At 42.9% G+C, this 26,315-nt stretch overlaps 1 protein-coding gene across 2 annotated transcripts in view; it reads left to right on the top strand.

Annotated features, from left to right (window-relative positions):
* Nucleotides 1-26,315, top strand: part of LOC121569244 (inositol polyphosphate-5-phosphatase A-like) — a 233,116-nt gene that overhangs the window by 197,790 nt on the left and 9,011 nt on the right. For both annotated transcript variants that reach the window (XM_041880055.2, XM_041880046.2), the window contains exon 12: nucleotides 21,295-21,368. In XM_041880055.2, the coding sequence (XP_041735989.1) occupies nucleotides 21,295-21,368 (74 nt within the window). The remainder of the gene's footprint in view (nucleotides 1-21,294; nucleotides 21,369-26,315) is intronic.

Genomic DNA, 26,315 nt, shown 5'->3' with positions numbered 1-26,315 from the left:
TCAAACATCCTCACCGTCCTACCTGAGAGGTCAAACACCTCATGAATGCCTCCATAATTGACCATCTCCTGGCCTCCTCCTCCTCCTCCACCCCTTCATCACTTCTCCTCCATCTCCTCATCCTCCACCCCGCCCTCCCTCACTCCTCCTCCTCCTCCTCCTCCACCCCTTCAACACTTCTCCTCCATCTCCTCATCCTCCACCCCTCCCTCACTCCTCCTCCTCCTCCACCCCTTCGTCACTTCTCCTCCATGTCCTCATCCTCCACCCCTCCCTCACTCTTCTTCCCTCTCCTCCATTCATTCATGATTTTCCGTAATCATGGTACAGTGGGGAGAACAAGTATTTGATACACTGCCGATTTTGCAGGTTTTCCTACTTACAAAGCATGTAGAGGTCTGTAATTTTTATCATAGGTACACTCCAACTGTGAGAGACGGAATCTAAAACAAAAATCCAGAAAATCACATTGTATGATTTTTAATTAATTAATTTGCATTTTATTGCATGACATAAGTATTTGATCACCTACCAACCAGTAAGAATTCCGGCTCTCACAGACCTGTTAGTTTTTCTTTAAGAAGCCCTCCTGTTCTCCACTCATTACCTGTTAACTGTTTGAACTCGTTACCTGTATATAAGACACCTGTCCACACACTCAATCAAATAGACTCCAACCTCTCCACAATGGCTAAGACAAGAGAGCTGTGTAAGGACATCAGGGATAAAATTGTAGACCTGTGCAAGGCTGGGATGGGCTACAGGACAATAGGCAAGCAGCTTGGTGAGAAGGCAACAACTGTTGGCGCAATTATTAGAAAATGGAAGAAGTTCAAGATGTCGGTCAATCACCCTCAGTCTGGGGCTCCATGCAAGATCTCACCTCGTGGGGCATCAATGATCATGAGGAAGGTGAGGGATCAGCCCAGAACTACAAGGCAGGACCTGGTCAATGACCTGAAGAGAGCTGGGACCACAGTCTCAAAGAAAACCATTAGTAACACACTACGCCGTCATGGATTAAAATCCTGCAGCGCACGCAAGGTCCCCCTGCTCAAGCCAGCGCATGTCCAGGCCCGTCTGAAGTTTGCCAAAGACCATCTGGATGATCCAGAGGAGGAATGGGAGAAGGTCATGTGGTCTGATGAGACAAAAATAGAGCTTTTTGGTCTAAACTCCACTCGCCGTGTTTGGAGGAAAAATAAGGATGAGTACAACCCCAAGAACACCATCCCAACCGTGAAGCATGGAGGTGGAAACATCATTCTTTGGGGATGCTTTTCTGCAAAGGGGACAGGACGACTGTCCCCTTGAGGGGAGGATGGATGGGGCCATGTATCGCGAGATCTTGGCCAACAACCTCCTTCCCTCAGTAAGAGCATTGAAGATGGGTCGTGGCTGGGTCTTCCAGCATGACAACGACCCGAAACACACAGCCAGGGCAACTAAGGAGTGGCTCCGTAAGAAGTATCTCAAGTTCCTGGAGTGGCCTAACCAGTCTCCAGACCTGAACCCAATAGAAAATCTTTGGAGGGAGCTGAAAGTCTGTATTGCCCAAGCGACAGCCCCGAAACCTGAAGGATCTGGAGAAGGTCTGTATGGAGGAGTGGGCCAAAATCCCTGCCGCAGTGTGTGCAAACCTGGTCAAGACCTACAGGAAACGTATGATCTCTGTAATTGCAAACAAAGGTTTCTGTACCAAATATTAAGTTCTGCTTTTCTGATGTATCAAATACTTACGTCATGCAATAAAATGCAAATTAATTACTTAAAAATCATACAATGTGATTTTCTGGATTTTTATTTTAGATTCCGTCTCTCACAGTTGAAGTGTACCTATGATACAAATTACAGACCTCTACATGCTTTGTAAGTAGGAAAACCTGCAAAATCGGCAGTGTATCAAATACTTGTTCTCCCCACTGTAGCATCCACATTAATGTAGAAGTGTTCAGAAACTTATTATATTCTTATTTACAAAAAAAGTAAATATTAAATACTGTATGTAGGGGAGTGTATGTCCTCTTTAATAAGTGATTCAGAAATATCCATATTAAGATTCCCATAGAGGTGAGAAGACACACATAGTGCATACCAGGTTATGGTGCTTCAAGCCTTGGACATATTCATTGGGCATCAAATGGAAGAAAACAGATTGAATCGCGGAAGGACTACCTGGACCTGGTCCAATAAAAAACACTAATTTTCGTTTTCCATTGTAAAACGCATTGAAATGTTTTCTGTTGTGTGCCCTAATGAATACAACCCTGATTCTGACCCCTCCTCTTTGGACATAGCTATACTCTGAGTGTATGTATGTTCATGCAATTGGGCATACAGTGCATTCAGAAAGTATTCAGACCCCTTGACTTTTTCCACATTTTGTTATGTTACAGCCTTATTCTAAAATGGGTTCAATAAAACATTTCCCTCATCTATCTACACACAATACCCCATGATAACAAAGCGAAAACAGATTTTATATATTTTTTGCAAACGTATCAAATAAAATAAACAGATAACCTATTCACATAAGTATTCAGACCCTTTGCTATGAGACTCGAAATTGAGCTCAGGTGCATCCTGTTTCCATTGATCATCCTTGAGATGTTTCTACAACTTGATTGGAGTCCACCTGTGGTGAATTCAATTGATTGGACATGATTTGGAAAGGCACACACCTGTCTATATAAGGTCCCACAGTTGACAGTGCATGTCAGAGGAAAAACCAAGCCATGAGGTCGAAGGAATTGCACTTAGAGGGCCGAGACAGGTTTGTGTCAAGGCACAGATCTGGGGAAGGGTACCAAAACATTTCTGCAGCATTGAAGGTCCCCCCACAGTGGCCTCCATCATTATTTAATGGAAGAAGTTTGGAACCACCAAGACTCTTCCTAGAGCTGGTCGCCTGGCCAAACTGAGCAATCGGGGAAGAAGGGCCTTGGTCAGGGAGGTGACCAAGAACCCGATGGTCACTCTGACAGAGCTCCAGAGTTCCTCTGTGGAGATGGGAGAACCTTCCAGAAGGACAACCATCTCTGCAGCACTCCACCAATCAGGGTTTATGGTAGAGTGGCCAGACGGAAGCCACTCCTCAGTAAAAAGCCACTCCTCAGTAAAAGGCACAGCCCGGTTTTAGTTTGCCAAAAGGCACCTAAATGACTCTCAGACCCTGAGAAACAAGATTCTCTGGTCTGATGAACTCTTTGGCCTGAATGCCAAGCGTCACATCTGGAGGAAACCTGGCACCATCCCTACGGTGAAGCATCATGCTTTGGGGATGTTTTTCAGCGGCAGGGACTGGCAGACTAATCAGGATCGAGGGAAAGATGAACGGAGTAAAGTACAGAGAGATCATTGATGAATACCTGCTCCAGAGCGCTCAGGACCTCAGACTGGGGCGATGGTTCACCTTCCAACAGGACAACGACCCTAAGCACACAGCCAAGACAACGCAGGAGTGGCTTCGGGACAAGTTTCTGAATGTGCTTAAGTGGACCAGCCACAGCTTGGACTTGAACCCGATCGAACATCTCTGGAGAGACCTGAAAATAGCTGTGCAGCGATGCTCCCCATCCAACCTGACAGAGCTTGAGATGATCTGCAGAGAAGAATGGGAGAATCTCCCTAAATACAGGTGTGCCAAGCTTGTAGTGTCATACCCAAGAATACTTTTTTTGCCCTATACCCATCTACAACCTAGCCTACAAATGAAAGTTTATAACGTACAGTGAGGGAAAAAAGTATTTGATCCCCTGCTGATTTTGTACGTTCGCCCACTGACAAAAATGATCAGTATATATATATATATAGATCTATAATCAATTTATAACATTTTTGACATGCGTTTTTCTGGATATTTTTGTTGTTATTCTGTCTCTCACTGTTCAAATAAACCTACCATTAAAATTATAGACTGATCATTTCTTTGTCAGTGGGCAAACGTACAAAATCAGCAGGGGATCAAATACTGTAGGTGCTAGGGTTGAATATTTTCCTGGTATTTTACAAATGTTCCATCCCGAGAGTAAATCAGTTTTCTCACGGGTAACCCGGTATTTCCCGCCAAAACCAGAAGTGTCATTCAAAAGCATTATAAAGCATATAAATATGCCTATGTCTGGATTTTATTAGAGATGTGATCGAAAGTTCAAGCCTGATGCTACCAGAGCCCGATTAGCCATACATAAAATACATTTTATAAGCCCTACATTAAAGACATTTAATGAGCACAAGCCTAAAAAGCCCAAATGATTGTGCCATTATCCAATACATAAATGAAATAGGCTACTGCACATTACGCACAACAGGAAAAACATAAAAGGCCATAGATGTAGCTCTCTTGGGTAAAAAAATTAAACTTGCTCCAGTAGGCTAATCTTTTTGAGTGTGAACTGTATTACTGTACTGTATTATACTGTATTATGTGGACTGGGGGGGTTTGGAGGCTTGACAACTTCAGAATGAAAAAATAATATATTCACCATGTCTGCCTTGATGTTCATAAAACTCCACTGACCTGCTGTTTTGCAGTGGAACCCAGAACGATATGTGACCACTTGGTTACAGCGACACTGTTCTGCCGAGGACACCCAAACCAGAGTGGCCACCGCAAAGCCCAAGAGCCTGACCTTCTCTGGAAGTTGCTGTAGCCCTGCTTGGGATATTTAGCCTACATTGGCTATTGGTTGAGACACATGGGCCGTTCTAGCTTGATAGGTTATGTCAGGGTAGGAAATTGGAAATTTAAATTGGGCCAAGTTGAAGGTAATAATGCATTTAGGTTATAGTTTATTGGGATGCATGGATACACCACAACAGAAGCTTGATTTTATGGCTGTTTTAAAACGAATTTCCTGCAATTCTACGTAGTAATGATTTATGTTCACTACTTGGTCAATTGATTTGATAATTATATGAATTGATAGTTCACCTCTCTGTTTATTTTTTTTCTGTAATAGGATATATTGTATCCATGTGCTCAAGCTAATCAAATCAAAGCTGTCCTTTTAGAGCCACAAAGGACACTCCAATCGTTTAAAATAACACTCAAGATCTGTTGCCTATATGCCAAATAGTCCTACTCATCACTTATTATTATTATTATTATTACAAATAGAAGATTATCACTTCTCACAATGGGCCTTGTTTAGTAAAGTTTGATAAAAGCGGAATCAATGTCTTGCAAGGTCACCTAACGATGAATTAGTATTTAACATAACACAACCGAATATAATACTAGTAAGCCAATAAAGTTACTGTTACACCAAAAACACCACATTTCTAATAAGATTTTAGGATGGTTAGCGAAAGGTGAATAGTAAAAAAAAAATATTATAATGCGCCAAAACTCTAGGCAGGATATATGCTTTGATTGAAACAAAATACAAAAAAGGCTAATACTTTATCATCTGCTCTAATTTGCTCATGAAACAGCAAGATAAGATCGAAATGCATTGAGCTCAATCAAATGATTGGCATGCAGATGCAGTTTCACCGGTAAAACATGAATAATTATAATTCATGGTTGACAGTGATGATGCCTAACTTGGTGTTTGAGGGTATTAAAAATAGAACATTATCTTGAGACAATATGTAACCGACCAGCTCGATTCGGTCTGATGTAGTAAAATTTGAAATTGTGATTTTTACATTGGATAAAAGTAGAGACAGAGCTAGAAAATGGTATATGATACACTACAGTTGAGGAACAATGGGAAAGTGATTCTACTTTGAAAGTTGATAAACTTGTAACCTCACTTTTGAGAAAATGGTCCTTGAATGTTTTGGTAAACCTACTGGAGAGCTCTTCTTTGTCTACACCCCTTCAGCATCGTTCACACCCTCTTAAGCCTTAGCCCCACCCATCTCTTTAAGGGTTTACATGTGAGGCCATGTACTAAACAACCAAAGATTTCAAGACTAAAGGCTGGTTTATACTAAGGGTAAACTCAGAGCGTTGTCAGATTGTCCGTTCGTAAATTCAGAGCGTTTCACTCTCGGAGCGTTCAGAGCGCACACTGGACGCTCTGGCCAAGGAGTAGGGTTGATCCGAGCATTCTGACCTAACAACAGCAGTCAAGCACCCAAGCTAACTGGCTAACGTTGGCTAGCTTGCTAGCTACTTCCAGACAAAATGAGAGAATAGCTGACTATGACCATTTTACTTGCCCTAGCAGAGCTGGTCAGGCGGAATTTTAGAAATGTTTAATTACTTTTTTACACTTTTTTTCTCCCCAATTTAGTGATATTCAATTGGTAATTATTCTTGTCCCATAGCTGCAACTCCCGTACGGACCCGGGAGAGGCGAAGGTTGAGAGCCATGCGTCCTCCGAAACACGACCCTGCCAAGCCACACTGCTTCTTGAAATACTGCTCACTTAACTCGGAAGACAGCCGCTCCAACGTGTCGGAGGAAACTCCATACAACTGGCGACCGTGTCAGCATGCATCCGCAAGAGTCGCTAGAGCGAGATGGGACAAGGACATCCCAGCCAGCCAAACCCTCCCCTAACCCGGATGACGCTGGGCCATGGGTCTCCCGGTCGCGGCCGGCTGCGACACAGCCTGGGATCTAATCCGGATCTGTAGTGACGCCTCAAGCACTGCAGTGCCTTAGACCGCTGCGCAACACGGGAGGCCCAGGCTGTTTTGTCTGGAAGTAGCTAGCAAGCTAGCCAACGTTAGCCAACAGGTGTTGAGCGTAGTAGATAGCCAGTGCGAATTTACCAGCTACGTCTATCGACAGTTGTCGGAGTGACATCATGAACATTCTAATGAAATGGTTACTTGCGTAGACATGTAGCTAGCTAGCTAAACAACAAACCATAATCCCAACTCAAAACGTTACTACCCTGCATGAATCTGCAGATAGCTAACCAACTAGGTTCAATGTTAGCTAGCTAGCTAACATTAGGCTATAACTTGCAATGCAAATGGCTCTGAGATACAAATAATATTACTACACAGATCATACACGTAACGTTAGCTAACAATTCCCCTTTAACTTGAAATGAAAACAACTTTCTGACAAAATTTGAAATGTGTAATATCTGAACATGTAGCTAGCTAGACTATCGTACCCGTTTACATGGATGGACACTTCTCCCTCTCTGTCACGGATGCCATGGTTGCCCTTAGTTTGAAGATGTAATCCGGAGACAGGTGTTTTATACAATAGCCTTCTGTGTGTTCTCTTTTCGACACCCTCTGCATATTTGCAATCAAACGCCAGAATGTTCTCCATCTCCTTCGCTATCATACGTTAATTCCACTGGGCATTCCACTGATTTCAAAACTCGGTCCTCCAGAAAGTGGGGAGCAACACTTTTGCAGTTCTACTATGTGATATCTTTCAAAAAAGCTGCGTTAGGAAGGATTACCTACACATACTGACCAGCTCGTGTTATAGACAGAAGCGTGCTACATGGCAGACCAATCCAAACTCATCTCTCGGCATGTCCAGCCCATCCATTATCTCAGCCAATCATGGCTAGCGGGAAGGTTCCTGTCTTTTTCCATGGCTAAACCAACTAGGCTCGTAATTTAACAATTGTATTCGTATTTACAGATGGCATACAAGTTTGTTATTAAGGCACATGAAAGTTCACATGTTCCAGAAGGCATTTCTGCCAAAAAAGCGCTTTTTGATAAAAAAAAAGAAGTTTTAGTTCAAATGGCTCTCCTGTGAAGTAGTGACGCGTGACATACGCCTAGTTTCCTGAAACGATTCACGTGTGGGCATAGGCACACGTTGCAATTGGAGGATGCATTTTATGCATATTTTATAAGAGGGATCTCCAACCCTTTTCCTGTAGGTTTTCATTCCAACCCTAATCTAGCTCACCTGATTCTAATAATTAGCTGGTTTATAAGATGAGTGGGGTTGGAGTGAAACCCTACAGGACGGTACCACTCCAGGAACAGGGTTGGAGAGCCCTGTAATGATATGCTATTTCATAGGCTATATCTGTCGGTACAGATTGATTGAGGAAATGATGATGTCATTTCCATATTTTTTGCGCTCCCTCCCTCAAATAGCACTACACCACTGCAAGTAAGATCTGTGGTAGGTCTGTAACCGGTGGCATCTGTATGCTGCATGTGTTCCCCGCTGGCTTCATACATCTGAGCAGAAGCCATAATGCAACCCTCCTGTGCTCATTACGAACAGGGTAAATAAAGAACCTTGAATGACAGCACCATGGACAACTCCTCCGGATTAGCCTGGACTTGGATTAGCCTGGACTGAATTATTTTACCGCACCATTGCAATCCAATGCATGCACGAGTTATGCAATAAACTGGGATATATTGCAGTGCTATAATTTTGGGGGGGTTGCGCTACAGACTGCTATATCGGTCCGCTAATACAGGACTAGTAAAGGCCCAGTGAACGACTCTTATTTATTTTATGTTTTTTATTTTCTTTGTGATTCCGATTTTTCAGGGGGTGCTGCAGCACCCTCAACACCCCTACTTCCCGCGGCTATGGTTCTATTGACTGCTGTATTTAACATTTAGCAAACAAGCGCTTGCATCCCTATTTTAATAGTCTATTGGTATAAGAAATGCTAAAAATGAATGTCCAGCAAGCTATTCTAGTGTAGCTTTTCCTGCATGGGACTCCAAGAGCTAAGGAATGTTTTTTAAGGCGAGAGGCCAGCAGAGCACAGGTGCGTGTGTATTGCACAAGAGACAGATACGTTATAAGCTTATTATGCATAACCCAGCATTAATTAGCTAAATATAAGGCTAATACTGCATTGAATGCATTACCCGAAAGAGGTAGGCTAGGACATCTATATATAGGGCTATATATCAATCTAGAACAGGATTATCTATTTTGGATGCAATTTGAATGGAGTTGATGGAGAGAGAGAATGCGAGAGAGTGCTCACGCGTGCACTAATTTAAAGGTGATCCCCGAAAGACAGATGGAGATAGGTAAATTAGATGCGCATTCGGACTTTATATTACTATAGCATAGACTTTGCTGCAGCAAATGTAAAACAATAGTTTATATTGAATACACCCCTGATCACCTGCACACACAGTTCACTTTCATAGCAGCCACATACAGCATCATCCCATCATCACTGCTCATTGTATAATTCCTTGTCGCTTCTACACGCTCTCCTCCTCTCACCTTTTTCTTCACTTGTGGGCTTCAGTGCACAACACAACAGCTGTCTGTGACCAGGTGCAAAGACCCCTCCAAGTCAAACCTTCATACCATAACCGCTAACCTAAACAGCTAAACATGGCTACCCGGACTATTTGCTCTGCCCCCCCCCACCCCATCTTTTTACGCTGCTGCTACTCTGTTAATTATTTATGCATAGTCACTTTAACTCTACCCACATGTACATATTACTTCAACTACCTCAACTAGCCGGTACCCCGCACATTGACTCTGCACCGGGACCCCCCTGTATATATAGCCTCCCTACTGTTATTTTATTTTACTTCTGCTCTTTTTTTCTCAACACTTTTTTGTTGTTTTATTCTACTTTTTTATTTAAAATAAATGCACTGTTGGTTAAGGGCTGTAAGTAAGCATTTCACTGTAATGTCTGCACCTGTTGTATTCGGCGCATGTAGCCAATAAAATTTGATTTGATTTGATTTTGATTTGATTTAAACAGCCTATAGTCAACCAACTAGAACTAACACATTAGTAAACCCACAATCCAAACCGTGTACATCACGCAGTAGTGTACAGCAAGCAGTTTAGCAGTTACACCGGCGGGCCCCGGTGGCAATAAATGAATAAAACCGAAGCTTACCTTGACTTGGAAGAGTTGCAATGTGGATAGCCTTAGCCAGCTAGCTAACATACATAGCATTCCTCTCTGTTTGAGTCGGGTTGTTGAGTATGCTAAATTAGCTGTATTAGCTAAGTAAGTGAAATTTAAACTAAGAAGAAAAAAAATACTACTAAATATAGCTAGCTCTCTCTTTGCTGCTCCTCTTTACTTTTTGAAGAAATTTTAACTGTTCAACTATTGTCTTTCTCTCTCCGAGTCAACCTGCTCACCACACTTTATGCACTGCAGTGCTAGCTATCTGTAGCATATGCTTTCAGTACTAGATTAATTATCTGATCCTTAATTGGATGAACAAAATGTCAGTTCATACTACAAGAGCTATAATAGGTTGGAGGACGTCCTCTGGATGTCGTCATAATTATTGTGTAAGTCTAGGGAAGGGAGTGAGAACCATGAGCCTCCTAGATTTTGTATTGAAGTCAGAGGAGGATGGAAAATAGCTGTCCTCCAGCTACCCCATGGTGCTACCATAGAGGGTGCTATTGAGGCTACTGTAGACCTTCATTACATAACAGTGTGTTTTAATCAGTTATTTGGTGACGTGAATATATTTAGTGTAGTTTTATCTAAAAAGGATAATTATTTTAATGAAATTCTTTGAGCCTCTGCTGACGTAAGCCTTATGTCACACACATCAGGACTCCTAATGACCATGTTATTATAATAGCCAATAATCCATGTGACACATATGACTCTTCAAGTAGTGTCTGTCTGTGTGTGTGTCTCTGTTTTAGTATTGGTGTGTGTGTTTATGTGGTGTGTGTTTGGGCCTCAGGAGGCCCCAACTTCCCCCTTTCCCTCTTCCCTGCAGAGCTCAGCAAGATAAATGGCGTAATGGGGGATCAGAGATAATCTGATGGTCATGGTCTAGTTAAACACACCATGTTATGATCCTTATAAAACAAACTACCTTTCCAAAAGGATAAATGTTCCCCCCTGCAACCCTCGGAGGAGTAAAAAAAATCCATTGCATCTTTCATCAACTACTAGACTTGTACCAGCTTGACAGAAATTTAATTTGAGGCAGCTCTCAAAAATAATTATTGTATTTTGAGGAGTAATCATTGGTCGGGACATGATTGAATGTGTCCATGCCTATTGACTTTTGCTATGATTAATAGGTTTGTTTAATCAATATTCCCATCGAAATTGTATAATTAATTATCCCCGCCGCTGTAAGGCCGGGACGATGGATAGCCCAGATGAGTATTTGGGAAGATTACATTTTCCGGGAGTCGTGGCGTCGAGCGGCACAGGGACTTGCTCCTCAACGGAGGGGCGGAGGTAAAGGGGGCGGGCGGGGGGGATATATGTCCCCGTGGACACGGATTCTGTGTCCTATCTATCCAGTATCGCATCGTCCATCCAGTCGCCTCCCTCCCCTCTCCATCATTGATTTTGTTTCAGTATCTTTTTATTCTAACTTTATCAGTTGTGGTATCAGCTGACGTCCTGGGGAAAGAGGGGGGGTTTTGGGGTCCTGTTGCGAGTGATGAACTTTTCTGTCAGGGCCACTCTTCCTTGTCATGCTCCCTGCGTACCTGCAACATTACTCAAGCCGCAAGAGTTTTCCAGATGAACTAAATAAATATATAAATAAAGATCAATCACCTTTCATATTTTACCTGTCAGTTCTCTAAAGTGGTAATACAGCAGAATGCAAAAAAATGTGTGACCTTAGCTGGGAAGATAAACATGGAAGACCAGGGAGAATGGGCTCCTGTGCTGTCTCTTACCGGAGTGCCTCGCTACACTGAAAGGCTCATTGTGCTTTTACTAGTATTGATCAGTTCCTCAGTCGGATCATGATGTATATAGCATATATATTACTGTATGAACATACTGTACTGTATGTTGATGTCCATGTCTGGCCTGTCCTATATATGCAACCCAGTCAATGTTTTGTTCTGCAAATGACAAACAGTTACGAGCAAAATGTGGATTATAGGAAAAGGTACTATTGTGTTTTTGCCCTTGACACAGGTCTGGGAATACACACATGACCAAAAGTATATGGACACCTGCTCGTCGAACATCTCATTCCAAAATCATGGGCATTAATATGGAGTTGGTCCCGCCTTTGCTGCTATAACAGCCTCCACTCTTCTGTGAAGGCTTTCCACTAGATGCTGGAACATTGCTGCGGGGACTTGCTTCCATACAGCCACTAGAGCATTAGTAAGGTTGAGTATTGATGTTGGGCGATTAGGCCTGGCTCGCAGTCGGCGTTCCAATTAATCCCAAAGGTGTTCGATGGGGTTGAGGTAAGGGCTCTGTTCAGGCCAGTCAAGTTCTTCCACACCGATCTCGGCAAACCATTTCTGTATGGACCTCGCTTTGTGCACGGGGGCATTGTCATGCTGAAACAGGAAAGGGCCTTCACCAAACTGTTGCCACAAAGTTGGAAGCACAGAATCGTCTAAAATGTAATTGTATGCTGTCGTCTAGCCCGAACCATGAAAAACAGCCCCAGACCATTATTCCTTCTCCACCAAACTTTACAGTTGGTACTACGCATTTGGGCAGGCATTGTTCTCCTGGCATCCGCCAAACCCAGATTCGTCCTTCGGACTGCCAGATGGTGAAGCATGATTCATCACTCCAGAGAACGCGTTTCCACTGAGTCCAATGGCGGCGAGCTCTACACCCCTCCAGCTGACGCTTGGCATTGCGCATGGTGATTTTAGGCTTGTGTGCAGCTGCTCGGCCATGGAAACCCATTTCATTAAGCTCCCAACGAACAGTTCTTGTGCTGATGTTGCTTCCAGAGGCAGACGATTTTTACATGCTACGCGCTTCAGCACTCGCCGGTCCCGTTCTTTGAGCTTGTGTGGCCTACCACGTCGCGGCTGAGCCTTAGACGTTTCCACTTCACAATAACAGCACTTACAGTTGACCGGGCAGCTCTAGCAGGGCCGAAATTTGGCGAACTGACTTGTTGGAAAGGTGGCATCCTATGACGGTGCCACGTTGAAAGTTACTAAGCTCTTCAGTAAGGCCATTCTACTGCCAATGTTTATCTATGGAGATTGAATGGATGTGTGCTCGATTTTATACACCTGTCAGCAACGGGTGTGGCTGAAATTGCCGAATCCACTAATTTGAAGGGGTGTCCACATACTTTGTATATATAGTGTAAGTAAATGAGTTCATTATCAATTCCCCTTGAGATGTTAAGGTATTGTGCAATTGATATGATAGAGAGAGAGCATAATAGGACTGTAGCCTCTCGCCGGTTGGCTGTTTGGGTTGACCCTCTCAAGGCGCTCGGCCATTCCCTGTCAGAGACACCAAATAATGAAGATTTCATAAAACTAAGAAAAAATATGGCCTGGCAATATAAGCCAAGTGTGCGGCGTAAAAATAAAATTAAATGACCTTTCACCTCTGTGTGTATTGATGGCTTTTAATGGCAGCAGGTGTTGTCAGAGGGATAGTTTGACATGGTGTAAATCAAAGCACAATTATGAGCTTGGACAACCACAGGCCGGGTTGGAGGGACAGTCAGCCCAGAGACCTTTTATTCCCTCTTCCTGCAACTTCTCCCTCTTATAACAATCACAGCTAGCGTGATTTAGGTGTGTGTTGGTCATCGAGGCGAAGCAAGAAATCTGGACCCTGCACTTCCTCATCTTTCTCCTTGTCTATGATATTGCCCGAGCCGTATCGGCTAGCAGCCTTCTCCAACAACTCCAAGGTCATTTCGGTCTGACAAACTACTGGGCAGGTTTTATAATGCAACGAGGCCTTGAACCAATATAAGCTGGGATTTTTACTGCTGACCTACCATACCAGCACATCATTATGCTTAATTGACCTGAGATGAAATGTAGTGTGAAATTTCAGCCCTAGGGTTTCTAGTCAACCTAAATGAATTACTCAACATTCACTTAAAAGCTCTGTGCACACACACACACATCATGGAAACACAACGTGCTTCATCATCCCCAACACTGCTCATCTGCTGCCTTTTAAAGGTGTCACTTCTCATCTCGACTGCACTAACTCTCCATGGAGACAAACACACTTGTCCACACACACTCACAGAAAAAGGCCAGTGTACACATACACAGGTATTCTATTAGGGTAAGAAAAACAAAGATATGAGGCACTAACACACACAGGGACAATTACATACTGCACCTTTATAAACTAATATGCTGGCACACTCTTCCACACAAGGTCTCTCTGCACACACACACCCTTGGAGCCAAGCGTGTCATTGGGAGGATGGTGGTGGTGGTGCACAGTGAAGCGTGTAGCGCATCCTCTGGGCTCTATTCCTCATTCACAGTGTGTGAGCTCTCCTGTGACCCTGTCTCTGTGAGTTTGATGAATGCTGCACGTCTGCCCTCCTGAACCACAGAGACTCTGTCTGAGGGCCCCACTGCCTGGAAAGTAATGGCCACTGTTCTACACTACTGGCACACACACACACACACAGAAACACAGAAACACACAGCTGCTCACACTTTACACATAAGCATGCATAAATTAGGGAGTAGGCTACCCACACTTACCCACAAGCACTCGCTCATACACACTTGCACAGGCTCCAGACATACACACTCATGTACATTTATCCCACATATGTATGTAAAAATACCAATAAAGTTTTCATCTGGTTTACAAACGGGTTTGTGGATTGATGGCTGTTATTGTACTCCACTGGTGTGGTAACACTCCTCTTCTCCTGGCCTGGCCTCTGTTTGGATAGATATCTCCTCTAAATATTATTGCTGTTGTTATTACACCTAGATGGAGAGTACATTATCATGTAGATGGAGAGTACATTATCATCTAGATGGCGATTACATTCCATTCACTCCATTTTTACATGTCGTACAGCAGTGTAATGTCATTATTGTCAAACTAGCGTTATATGTACTGTCAGCCTGACACAGGCAGTGTAGAGGAACTCATCAGACACAGCTCTATTTCCGGCTGGCGTTAAGCCAGCCAATTGTCAAACGCATGCTCGTCCTGTTAAAGCCGGCACTCTTCTATTTTCAAACCCTAGTTGCAGGATTGGTAATTTACCTGTTTTATATGAGGTTGCTTGCGCTGAAGTGGGAGGCGTGGCAATATTTGAGGTGTGTCCTTAAAAACGTGCGCCAAAGTGACAATTTGGTGGGGACATTTAAGACCAACCGGCAGCAGAAGCGCAGCTTATCCAGCCGTGACGCACAGTGCCCATATGCACATGGAACAAGAGATATGTGCTCTTTGTGCCCGTAAACCTCGTATTTAGAAACATAAAAATCTGTTTTTTTCCCATTTCGTTTTCATTTTATTAAAAACCAAGCATAGCCTCCCCTCCTCTCAATTAAGGCAGTTTTTTTTGTCATACCCAATGCATTCGCCAAGTAGTCAAGACTATCTATAAAGGGTTTGGCTCGTGAGACCACTTTGAAATAAATCTTAAACCAAAGCCTAAAAGATCATGTAGGCTATATGCCCACCATGGAACGAGAGATGAGATAATCCGGTAACACTCGTATTTAGAAACGTTTAAGTTATTTTCCTGTAACAATTGCTTGTTTTCCATTTCGTTTTATTTAAAAACAAGCCCTTAAAGGAGGCTCCACTTACCCTACTATAATCGAAGCTGGTTCAACAGCAATGCGTCTGGTGTCTTTCTTATCATGGCCATGCATTAGCCAAGGAGCCTATCCATAAAAGGTTTCTAAATGGTCTACTCCTGAGGTTTTTGCCAACATGCTTTTGCATTATTCACAATTCACATAAGCCTACCTGCAGTGCATACTCCAATCGGCTTGTATCCATCCCCATTTCCAAAGAGCGCCACTTGTCCGGTTACCAAAGACGCGCTCCTCCAAACATAGGCTATTCAAAATGTTCTGTCCTATAACCCCATATAAATGGTAGGCCAAGGCTATATCTTGCTTATTTAGAACGTGCCAATTGAATTGCATTGCGTAAAGGCCTATACTTGTTGAAGAAAATTACAACAATGTTAACTGTCAACACTCCAAACATATTGAGCACTGGATTTTTTAAATATTTTTTTATTGCTGCTATCACTCATTACTGTAGCCTATGCTTTTAAATCAACTGTAGTGAATTTCAAACACAGATTCAACCACAAAGACTATTGGTAGATGGGTAAAAATAAAAAAGCAGACATTTAAAATCCCTTTGAGCATGGTGAAGTTATTAATGACATTTTGGATGATGTATCAATACACCCAGTCACTACAAAGATACAAGCGTCCCAAAGATACAGGCGTCCTTCTTAACTTCAGTTGCTCAGAGATTTCACCATGGTGACTTTAAAACAGAGTTTAATGGCTGTGAAAAGGAGAAAACTGAGGATGAATCAACAACATTGTAGTTACTCCACGATACTAACCTAAATGACAGAGTGAAATGATGGAAGCCTGTACAGAATAAACATATTCCAGAACATGCATCAAATCAAATCAAATGTATTTATGAAGCCCTTTTACATCAGCAGAAACCCAGCCTAAAACCCCAAACGGCAAGCAATGCAGATGTAGAAGCATGGTAGCTAGGAAAAACTCCATAGAAAGGCACGAACCCTGAAAGAAACCTAGAGTGGAACCAGGCAAATGCATCCTGTTTGCAGCAAATACTGGTTAATTTGACCCAAAAATCGACCTAACTGTTTCTCAAAATTACTGTTAAGTAATACGGCAAATTAATGCACCCGTTTTTACGATGTTTTGGTCCACACAACATGTCACTGTCACCTACAGTAGAACCTGATGAACAACATGGGGGGAAACAATAAGCCACTGTCATGCTTTATTGTCCTACCAGATCCGCGATGAGAAGGTTCTAGCTATTGTATCCCTCTGACCTTCGACTCTTGTTGGATGTTGATGTCTGGTTTATCAGGTCCCAGGCTCCCATGGCTGTTATGATAATTTTTTACAAGTTAATTACAATTAGCTTTTTGCTTGAGCGCCATCTGTACCTGATAGAGCAAATCTAGTCGCACGTGCGGAAGTAAGCAGTCTGGCGCGAGAGACATATTGGGAGGGAAAATAAAGCAGACCCAGAAGTTCTGACTGAACACACATTTGATAGCCCCACGACGGTCCATTTACTTTGTGCTGTTATAATTTATGCTTTGAAATCCTGTGATTTCATTGGGGCAGTTCCCCACTCATAGCATATCTGGCAAAACAATCCAAGCAATGTTCACACGGCCTATGCGCCCGTGGAGGCGGAGCTGCTGCTGCTGGCAGTCACTGAAGGGCAGAGTAGTAACTGAACAGCTTCTTTTGAACAATATATTTTTGAAACAGGAAAACGTACACATTTACCGCACTTTTATGAGCATTTAAAACATAATCCATGAATTATATATATTATAAAATAAACACAAATGTTTTGACCAATCACAAGTGTGTATATATATATATATATATATATATATACAGTGAGGGAAAAAAGTATTTGATCCCCTGCTGATTTTGTACGTTTGCCCACTGACAAATAAATTATCAGTCTATAATTTTAATGGTAGGTTTATTTGAACAGTGAGAGACAGAATAACAACAAAAAAAACCAGAAAAACGCATGTCAGAAATGTTAGAAATTAATTTGCATTTTAATGAGGGAAATAAGTATTTGACCCCCTCTCAATCAGAAAGATTTCTGGCTCCCAGGTGTCTTTTATACAGGTAACGATCTGAGATTAGGAGCACACTCTTAAAGGGAGTGCTCCTAATCTCAGCTTGTTACCTGTATAAAAGACACCTGTCCACAGAAGCAATCAATCAATCAGATGCCAAACTCTCCACCATGGCCAAGACCAAAGAGCTCTCCAAGGATGTCAGGGACAAGATTGTAGACCTACACAAGGCTGGAATGGGCTACAAGACCATCGCCAAGCAGCTTGGTGAGAAGTTGACAACAGTTGGTGCGATTATTCGCAAATGGAAGAAACACAAAATAACTGTCAATTTCCCTCTGCCTGGGGCTCCATGCAAGATCTCACCTCGTGGAGTTGCAATGATCATGAGAGTGGTGAGGAATCAACCCAGAACTACACGGGATGATCTTGTCAATGATCTCAAGGCAGCTGGGACCATAATCACCAAGAAAACAATTGGTAACACACTACGCCGTGAAGGACTGAAATCCTGCAGCGCCCGCAAGGTCCCCCTGCTCAAGAAAGTTCATATACAGGCCCATCTGAAGTTTGCCAATGAACATCTGAATGATTCAGAGGAGAACTGGGTGAAAGTGTTATGGTCAGATGAGACCAAAATGTAGCTCTTTGGCATCAACTCAACTCGCCGTGTTTGGAGGAGGAGGAATTCTGCCAATGACCCCAAGAACACCATCCCCACCGTCAAACATGGAGGTGGAAACATTATGCTTTGGGGGTGTTTTTCTGCTAAGGGGACAGGACAACTTCACCGCATCAAAGGGACGATGGACCGGGCCATGTTCCGTCTAATCTTGGGTGAGAACCTCCTTCCCTCAGCCAGGGCATTGAAAATGGGTCGTGGATGGGTATTCCAGCATGACAATGACCCAAAACACACGGCCAAGGCAACAAAGGAGTGGCTCAAGAAAAAGCACATTAAGGTCCTGGAGTGGCCTAGCCAGTCTCCAGACCTTAATCCCATAGAAAATCTGTGGAGGGAGCTGAAGATTCGAGTTGCCTCGAAACCTTAATGACTTGGAGAAGATCTGCAAAGAGGAGTGGGACAAAATCCCTCCTGAGATGTGTGCAAACCTGGTGGCCAACTACAAGAAACGTCTGACCTCTGTGATTGCCAACAAGGGTTTTGCCACCAAGTACTAAGTAATGTTTTGCAGAGGGGTCAAATACTTATTTCCCTCATTAAAATGAAAATCAATTTATAACATTTTTGACATGCATTTTTCTGGAATTTTTTGTTGTTATTCTGTCTCTCACTGTTCAAATAAACCTACCATTAAACTTATAGACTGGTCATGTCTTTGTCAGTGGGCAAACGTACAAAATCAGCAGGGGATCAAATACTTTTTTCCCTCACTGTATATATATATTTTAACCAATTACAAGTGGGGCGCCGCCCCTAACGCCTTAATGGGGGGCCGCTGTCCAGCCGAATTGGAGTTGATGACAACGTAAAGACTGTCAATAACCTACAGAACTTGAGACTAACGCATGCAGTATTAAGCCATGGAACGCCTTGATTGGCCAGTGAGTGGCCAAGCCCCTCGTCACACCTACAACTTGTTTATTCATCTAAACCCAGCCCTTTCACACTACCACCAGCTATTGCGTTCATAATAAGTTGTGAAATAAGTTGTGAAAATAGCAAAAATATTTCTGATACACCTCCGAACCTATAACGCTACCGCCAGAGCTTAGATTTACCATTGCGTTAGTTTTGTTAAAATACAGCCCACTTTCACAGGGCTGCCCAGATATCTGTCCGTTGCTCAGGGAGTCAGCAATGCAGGTGCCCCTGCTACCTGCTCATCTCCCAGATAATTAGTGTGTATAAGGAGCTGCTAATTGCACTTCTCACTAATGATTTATGGGATTTGGGAAGAGGGGGGAGATGGAGGGGGGAGCGGGGGTGTAAGTCGGTGCTGGTGCAGTCAGAGGTAGTGCAGCTGGGGGATGGGACATGATTGAAGACTGTTTGGATCCACTGTCAGCTTAGAGAGACAGAGCTCCACCCTCAGCAGCAGACTGGGGGCTGTGATAGGACAGGACAGGGATGGCTCTGGAATAGCAAGGCCAGGGACACACACATCAACACTGGTCAACTGTTCTCACACACATGCCTTTATGTACCACCACACTGTTCATGACACTTATACAGTATGGTGGTAAAGGCACAAATCCACACATCAAAAAAGGAGAGAAAGGAAGCTAACACATTTATCTGACACTTACTCATGCATACAGGAGCCACACACACTCACACTCTCATAGTTATTCACTCAGTGAGTGATGACTGACGCAGAGGATATTACTTGCTGTAATAAAAAATATCACCCTTTATTTATAACTACAGTGCCTTCAGAAAGTATTCAAACCCCTTGACTTATTCCACATTTTGTTGTTACAGCCTGAATAAATAAAAATGGATTACATTTGGGGGTTTTCTCACCCATCTACACACAATAAACCATAATGTCAAAATGAAAACATATATTGAAAATTATATACAGAAATCTAATTTACATAAGTATTCACACCCCTAAGTTAGAATCACCTTTGGCAGCAATTACAGCTGTGAGTCTTTCTGGTTAAGTCACTAAGAGCTTTGCACACCTGGATTGTACAATATTTGCCCATTTATTATTTTTAAAATTCTTCAAGCTCTGTTAAATTGGTTGTTGATCATTGCTAGACAACCATGTTTTCAAGTCTTGCCATAGACATTCAAGCAGATTTAACCCAAAACTGTAACTCAGCCACTCAGGAACATTCACTGTCTTCTTGGTAAGCAACTCCAATGTAGATTTGGCCTTGTTTTTTAGGTTATTGTCCTGCTGAAAGATGAATTCATATCCCAGTGTCTGTGCTTAGCTCCATCCTGTTTATTTTTTATCCTGAAAAACTCCCCAGTCCTTAACGATTACATGCATACCCATAACATGATTCAACCACCACTATGCTTGAAAATATGGTGAGTGGTACTCAGTAATGTGTTGTATTGGATTTGCCCCAAATATAACACTGTGTATTCAGGACAAAAAGTGAATTGCTTTGCCACATTTTTTGCAGTTTTACTTTAGTGCCTTGTGGAGTAACTACAATGTTGTTAATCAATCCTCAGTTTTCTCCTATCACAGCCATTAAACTCTATAACTTTTTAAAAGTCAACATTGGCCTCATGGTGAAATCCCTGAGCGGTTTCCTTTCTCTCCGCCAACTGAGTTGGGAAGGACACCTGTATCTTTGTAGTGACTGGGTGTATTGATACACCATCCAAAGTGTAATTAATAACTTCACCATGCTCAAACGGATATTCAATGTCTGCTTTTTTTATTTTTACCCATCTACCAATGGTCTTTGTGGTTGAATCAGTGTTTGAAATTCACTACTCAACTGAGGGACCTTAACGATAATTGTATGTGTGAGGTACAGAGATATGAGGTAGTCATTCAAAAACAATGTTAAGCACTATTATTGTCCAATATATGTGACTTGTTAAGCTAATTTTTACTCCTGAACTTATTTAGGCTTGCCATAACAAAGGGATTGAATACTTATTGATTCAAGACATTTCAGCCTTTCATTTTTTATTAATTAGTAAAAAATAAAAAATAAAATCCACTTTGACATTACGGGGTATTGTGTGTAGGCCAGTGACACAATCTCAATTTAATCCATTTAAAATTTAGGCTGTAACACAACTACGTTTTGAAAAAGTCAAGGGGAGGAAATACTTTTTGTATGCACTGTATCTCTCTCTTCCTCCTTTCATTCACCTCCTCCCCTCTCTCTCTTCCCAGTTTTTACAGTTTGACAGTGAGCTGTCCTGTTTCAAGGAACGGCTGCACGAGCTGGAGATCGCCTTTCCTCCCAGGTATGGAATCCTCTGTGTTTCCTTGTGAATCACTGTTTATATGAACCATACCTATTCAACTCAATCACTCCTGTTATTTAGGAAAATACATGTATATTATCGTACTTGTGCTCTTGGTTATTGGATTTCTTGTACCACTAAATACTGACTGATGTGGTTATTTAAAGAGGCAGTTCTTCCATATTGGTATGGTACAAGACACAATCAACACCAATTAAAACAATGAAGGTCTTCCAGAGCTGTAACTATCTATTACCCTGCACATTAATTGGTACCTGTATTGGTACCTACCTTTTATTGTCTATTGTCCTGTATATTACCTACTACCCCTGTCTATTACCCCTTAAAGTGCCTACTCTGCCCTTCACTATCATTGGCCATGAAATGGTGGGCCTACCCCTCATATCCTTCATCTCTCATTCTAACCATGTGCTAGTTACAGTCGGTAGTTACTTAGTTATCCAGGATTCAGTCAACGGTGTACAAAGATTGAGTTACTTTTTGGAAGGACTCATTCTATCCATTGGTAAGGTGTGTTATAAAAAGAAGTGGACTATACTACTAACCTTACTACAGCACCACGTCGCTGAAGAGCAGAGTAAATCAGCAGGTCACAAACAGGCTGATGTTTTGCTCCATTAATGGGATGGGGCCTTAACATTACTCAATCATCCCTCTTGGGCCAAATGGTTTTGTTTGTGCCAAATATATATTTAATGGTTATCAATTGTTTAGTATGATTGGATGTGCTTCTAAACTGCTCCCCTGGGTGTGTACGTGTGTGTGTGTGTGCGTTTGTGTGGTTGCATGCACGTGTATGTGTGTGTGTTCTTGCTTGTGTGTGAAGAGGACTGCATTGATATTCTGTCGCGGTGGGAGTTGGGGGACCATGGAGAGGGGGTCCTACTCATCTCCTCTTCCTCAAACAAATGCGTTTGCAATTAGCCCTTTCAAAGCAGAGGGAGGGCAAACACACACGCGGCCTGCGTGGGAATATGTTTTGGCGGTGCCGCGATAATGGCGCTTGACCTTTGTCAGTTGTGACTCAATCAGTGCAGATAATGAAACGCTGTAATCAAACAATAATTACTTGATAAACTGCTCTAGTGGCGAGCGTGGAGCCGGACCGGTGGGGAGTGTGTGTGTGTGTGTGTCAAGGTCCTGCCAGTCACTGTTTTTAAATTACTCCGTGTCTTAATCAGGGACCCCATTTACATCTCTTTGCATAAGTGACGTCTGGATTTATTGTCCTTTTACACTCAGTGACTTTTGCACCTATCTAGCCATAATATAATATTGAATCATCGTCTCCCTGCCGAGTGAATGAACAGGCTACTGTGAAAGAATACAAATGATTTTCACCTAATGGGGACATGATTAATCAAATTGATAAAACCTCGGCATAGCATATGAAATTTGATTCAATCTACTCAGTGTCTGATACAAGCCACAGTGGTTAATGAGTAGAAATGGCATAGTTAAACTTAAGCAACCCTCTCCTCCCATTCACATAACACACACTTGCACCAACACATACACACTCCGCATACATACTTGTCCCCTCCCCCTGTCAGATCATCCTTGTGCTCTATGAGCAATCAAGCACTCAATGATTGTTCTCCATCACATAGCCTGCTCCGGAACAGCCCTTCACCATCTGTGAGGTTATTACTTCCCTTAACACAAGCCACAGAGGCCCCCTGCGCACACACACACACACATACACACATGCTTGCTTACACTCAATCTATAAATCAATACTGTTCAATACTGTTTATTCTATAAATTAATCCTGCATGTGGAAGTCTATGTCCACCTGTGAAATCGAGTGGATAACCATAGCCTAGTTGTTGCTGAATTTGAGGTAATTTAGCATGTTGCCAGGGATAAAGATCTCATCAAACCCTCAATTATTTTGGTTTAGGGATCAGTGTCTGTATTTTCAAAGCGTCTCAGAGTGGGAGTGCTGGTATAGGATCAGTTTAGCCTGTTTAGATAATAATGAGTAAGATTGTATGGACGGAGGGGGGGGATGATCCAAGATCAGCACTTCTACTCTGAGACGCTTTATGAATACAGGGCCAGAGTTGTGTGTATGAGGTTGTGAAAATGTGTAACAGCGAAAAATGATGATCCCCTTTCACCTCCACCAGGCTGCAGTAAAAGCTCAATCACCCCAAACTGGAGGTTCCATTCCATTTTTAGAATAAGACACTATAGTGTTATTGAGACTATACATTATTTCAGTGTCTGTCCCATACGTTCTCGTGCATCGTGTTTGCATTTATGGAATTTGCTACAAGCTGTAGATTCATATCGCTCACCTTCAAGACATCGTCTGTCAAAGTTGGCCGTGACATGTCTAAGCACTCGGCCACAGGGGTGTGGAATTTCTCCGTAGCCCGCGAGAGTTGTACCTGGTGCCAGCCGGCTGCCGCACGCCGATAGGCTGAGGGGGTATCCCATTCACACAGAAGCACACACACTCATACACACACAAGTATGGTAAAAAGCGATATCTGTTGCGAGTTTGGTAGTTGGGAGTGGGGCACAGTCTTTCAAGACGAGTTTATCAATTGGAAACCAATCACATTATAAAAATAGTTAGAGCCATCCATTCCCCACCCGCTCTTCTGAGCAATTTCAAGAAAGGTGCTAAGGTTAAGACTATCATCTTTGTAACAAATGACAGCATGGCCCCAAGACTCAAAATAACTGAATGGTAAACTTGAAATGGTACATTTCTGATTATGTTTGCTGGAATAGCATAGCTAAGGTAATCTCCCCAAAACATCCAAGGAGGCTGAGTAACTTGTGTTATTCATATATTTTGATTGATTTAGGAGAATGCTTTTAGTACTGCCCGTTATCTGATTTATTAGCTCTTTTTTTTGTCTAGGATCGATGCAAAAATGTAATATAAACCTGGAGCGGGAGAAATTCAGTGAACAATGAGAGAGTAGGGGAAGAATCTTTTTCCTGCTTTAACCAGATTACCCTGAATGGGCTCTGAGGGAGATGTTGAGTGACATCAGACAGACTGGGGTTCTAACTCCATCAATATACAGCCCCATGAGTCGACTACTCCAAAAAAGAGGGTGGAGGAAAGAGGGATAGAGAGAGTGGAAAGAGAGAAAGATGGGAAGACACTTGAGCTAGAAAGGATGGCTCCAGTCCCATGCGTCTGTGTTTGCCAAGTCTAGACAGGCCAGGGATGGGAGGAACAGAGAGTAGCAGAGAGGACTGGAGAGGGGCGAGAGGAGCAAAGCGGGCAGGGGGTCGCGAGGTGAGGAGGGGCAGGGTGTGCGAGGAGGAGGGCTGATAAACAGTTGTCTCTTCACCGTTTGGTGTTTAACAGGAAGCCAGGAGCGCCACGGGACCAACCATGGCACGTTAGCAGACATTTTCCAAACATGGCTGGTCTATGAGGATGGGCCGACTTCCCCCTGGGAAAAGACACAGCGTTTACAATGCAGGCGGAAGAAAACCTTTAGAAAAACAGATTGCCCGTGCGGTTGCCCATCAGTTTAGGGGGGGGAAATAGTATTTGGTCCAGTGACATAAATGGTGATCTGCCAATTCTCCAGGACATGCTCTCGAAAACACTTGTCTGTTCATATGCCCTGTGCCCTGCCTCAGAAAAGAAGAAAACAAGCTGCAGTTTAAACCAAGCAGCTGAATGCTAAGCATTATCTCAGTTTGATGGCCATGTTAGATTTTCCAGCAGTTCACCATTGGATAACAGTGCTTTACTTAGTGTGATGTTTCCTCATTGAATGGTGGAATTTGTGAATGTCCCATTGTGAAACAGTCCTTGGCACACTGACTCTCCCACTATCCCTGCAGAATGAGGAAGACATCGAGATCCCACCCTCTGGGCCTCTTAAGAGTGATGTCACCCTGTGTGTATGCGTGCCCATGTGTGTGTCTGATGGCCAGGGCAAGCTAAGTGAAGTCCTCTCCTCTGAAAGGTTCTCCTATACTTCGGTAGAGGCGCATTACTCTGTTTATGGAGTACCAGAGATGTCCGTTAGCCACTGTTTCGTTAAGCGCTGCAAGAGAGAGATTCTAAGGCACACACACACACAGCTGATATTGTTTGCTGGCGTGTAGAGGAGATCGAGCGTTATCACACACAATCAGCTGAAGAGGAACATTGTTTCACACTCTCAACACATCCATCATTCTAACTGCTGGGTATCCATTGAAAATGATGAGGGGCTATTGTAGTATATATTTGCAATGGCCATGTGTCTGTGTGCTTCCCTGGGCTGATGCTTCGCTGGGATGAGAGGGAGCCTTTGTTTAAATGGCTCTGGTACAGAGAGGGTTAAACAGACGCTCAAGACTTCCTCTTGAGTGGAAAGGGGGCTGCAGAATAAATGCAGCTCTTCACTGATACAGAACCTCTTGGACAGAATGTAGCAGTCTGTCCAATACACAGACAACCTCTGAGCAAACTGTGGCATTTGACACTGTGTTTGTATTTGGCCAATGTTGTGGCAGAGGACTCCCCAACCCTGAAATGTGGAGCAAACGTTCAAGGAGTTTTATTGATAGCAGTTTGTGTGGCTGATCTTTGTGAATGAAAATGGAGGTGTGTCTCTCCTCGTTTCCCGCCTTGTTTTGCCAAGCCTCCCCTGACAACGGTGAACAAATATGGCTGAGCGGGAGAGGTGAATCATTAGAAAAAAAGTTTATTTTCCCGTGAAAAGAAAATAACTTGATGGCTAAGCCAATCCCTACGTCCATACAGACCCATGACACTGAGTCATGTGACCTTAGCCCCATGATACCCCTCCTGACCTCTGCCCTTGTGTCATTCATACTGTAACCAATCTTATCTCTGGCTCTCTGACCTGCCCATATTCTCTAGTTTATATTCCCTCGTTAAATACGGGTTCACTCAATTGGCCACTGTTTGGCTTGTCACTTATTTGTCATTAT

This window comes from Coregonus clupeaformis, chromosome 1, assembly GCF_020615455.1.
Source record: "Coregonus clupeaformis isolate EN_2021a chromosome 1, ASM2061545v1, whole genome shotgun sequence".
Taxonomy (NCBI): domain Eukaryota; kingdom Metazoa; phylum Chordata; class Actinopteri; order Salmoniformes; family Salmonidae; genus Coregonus; species Coregonus clupeaformis.
The sequence above is the reverse complement of the archived record's forward strand: the minus strand, read 5'-3'. Positions and strand labels throughout refer to the sequence as shown.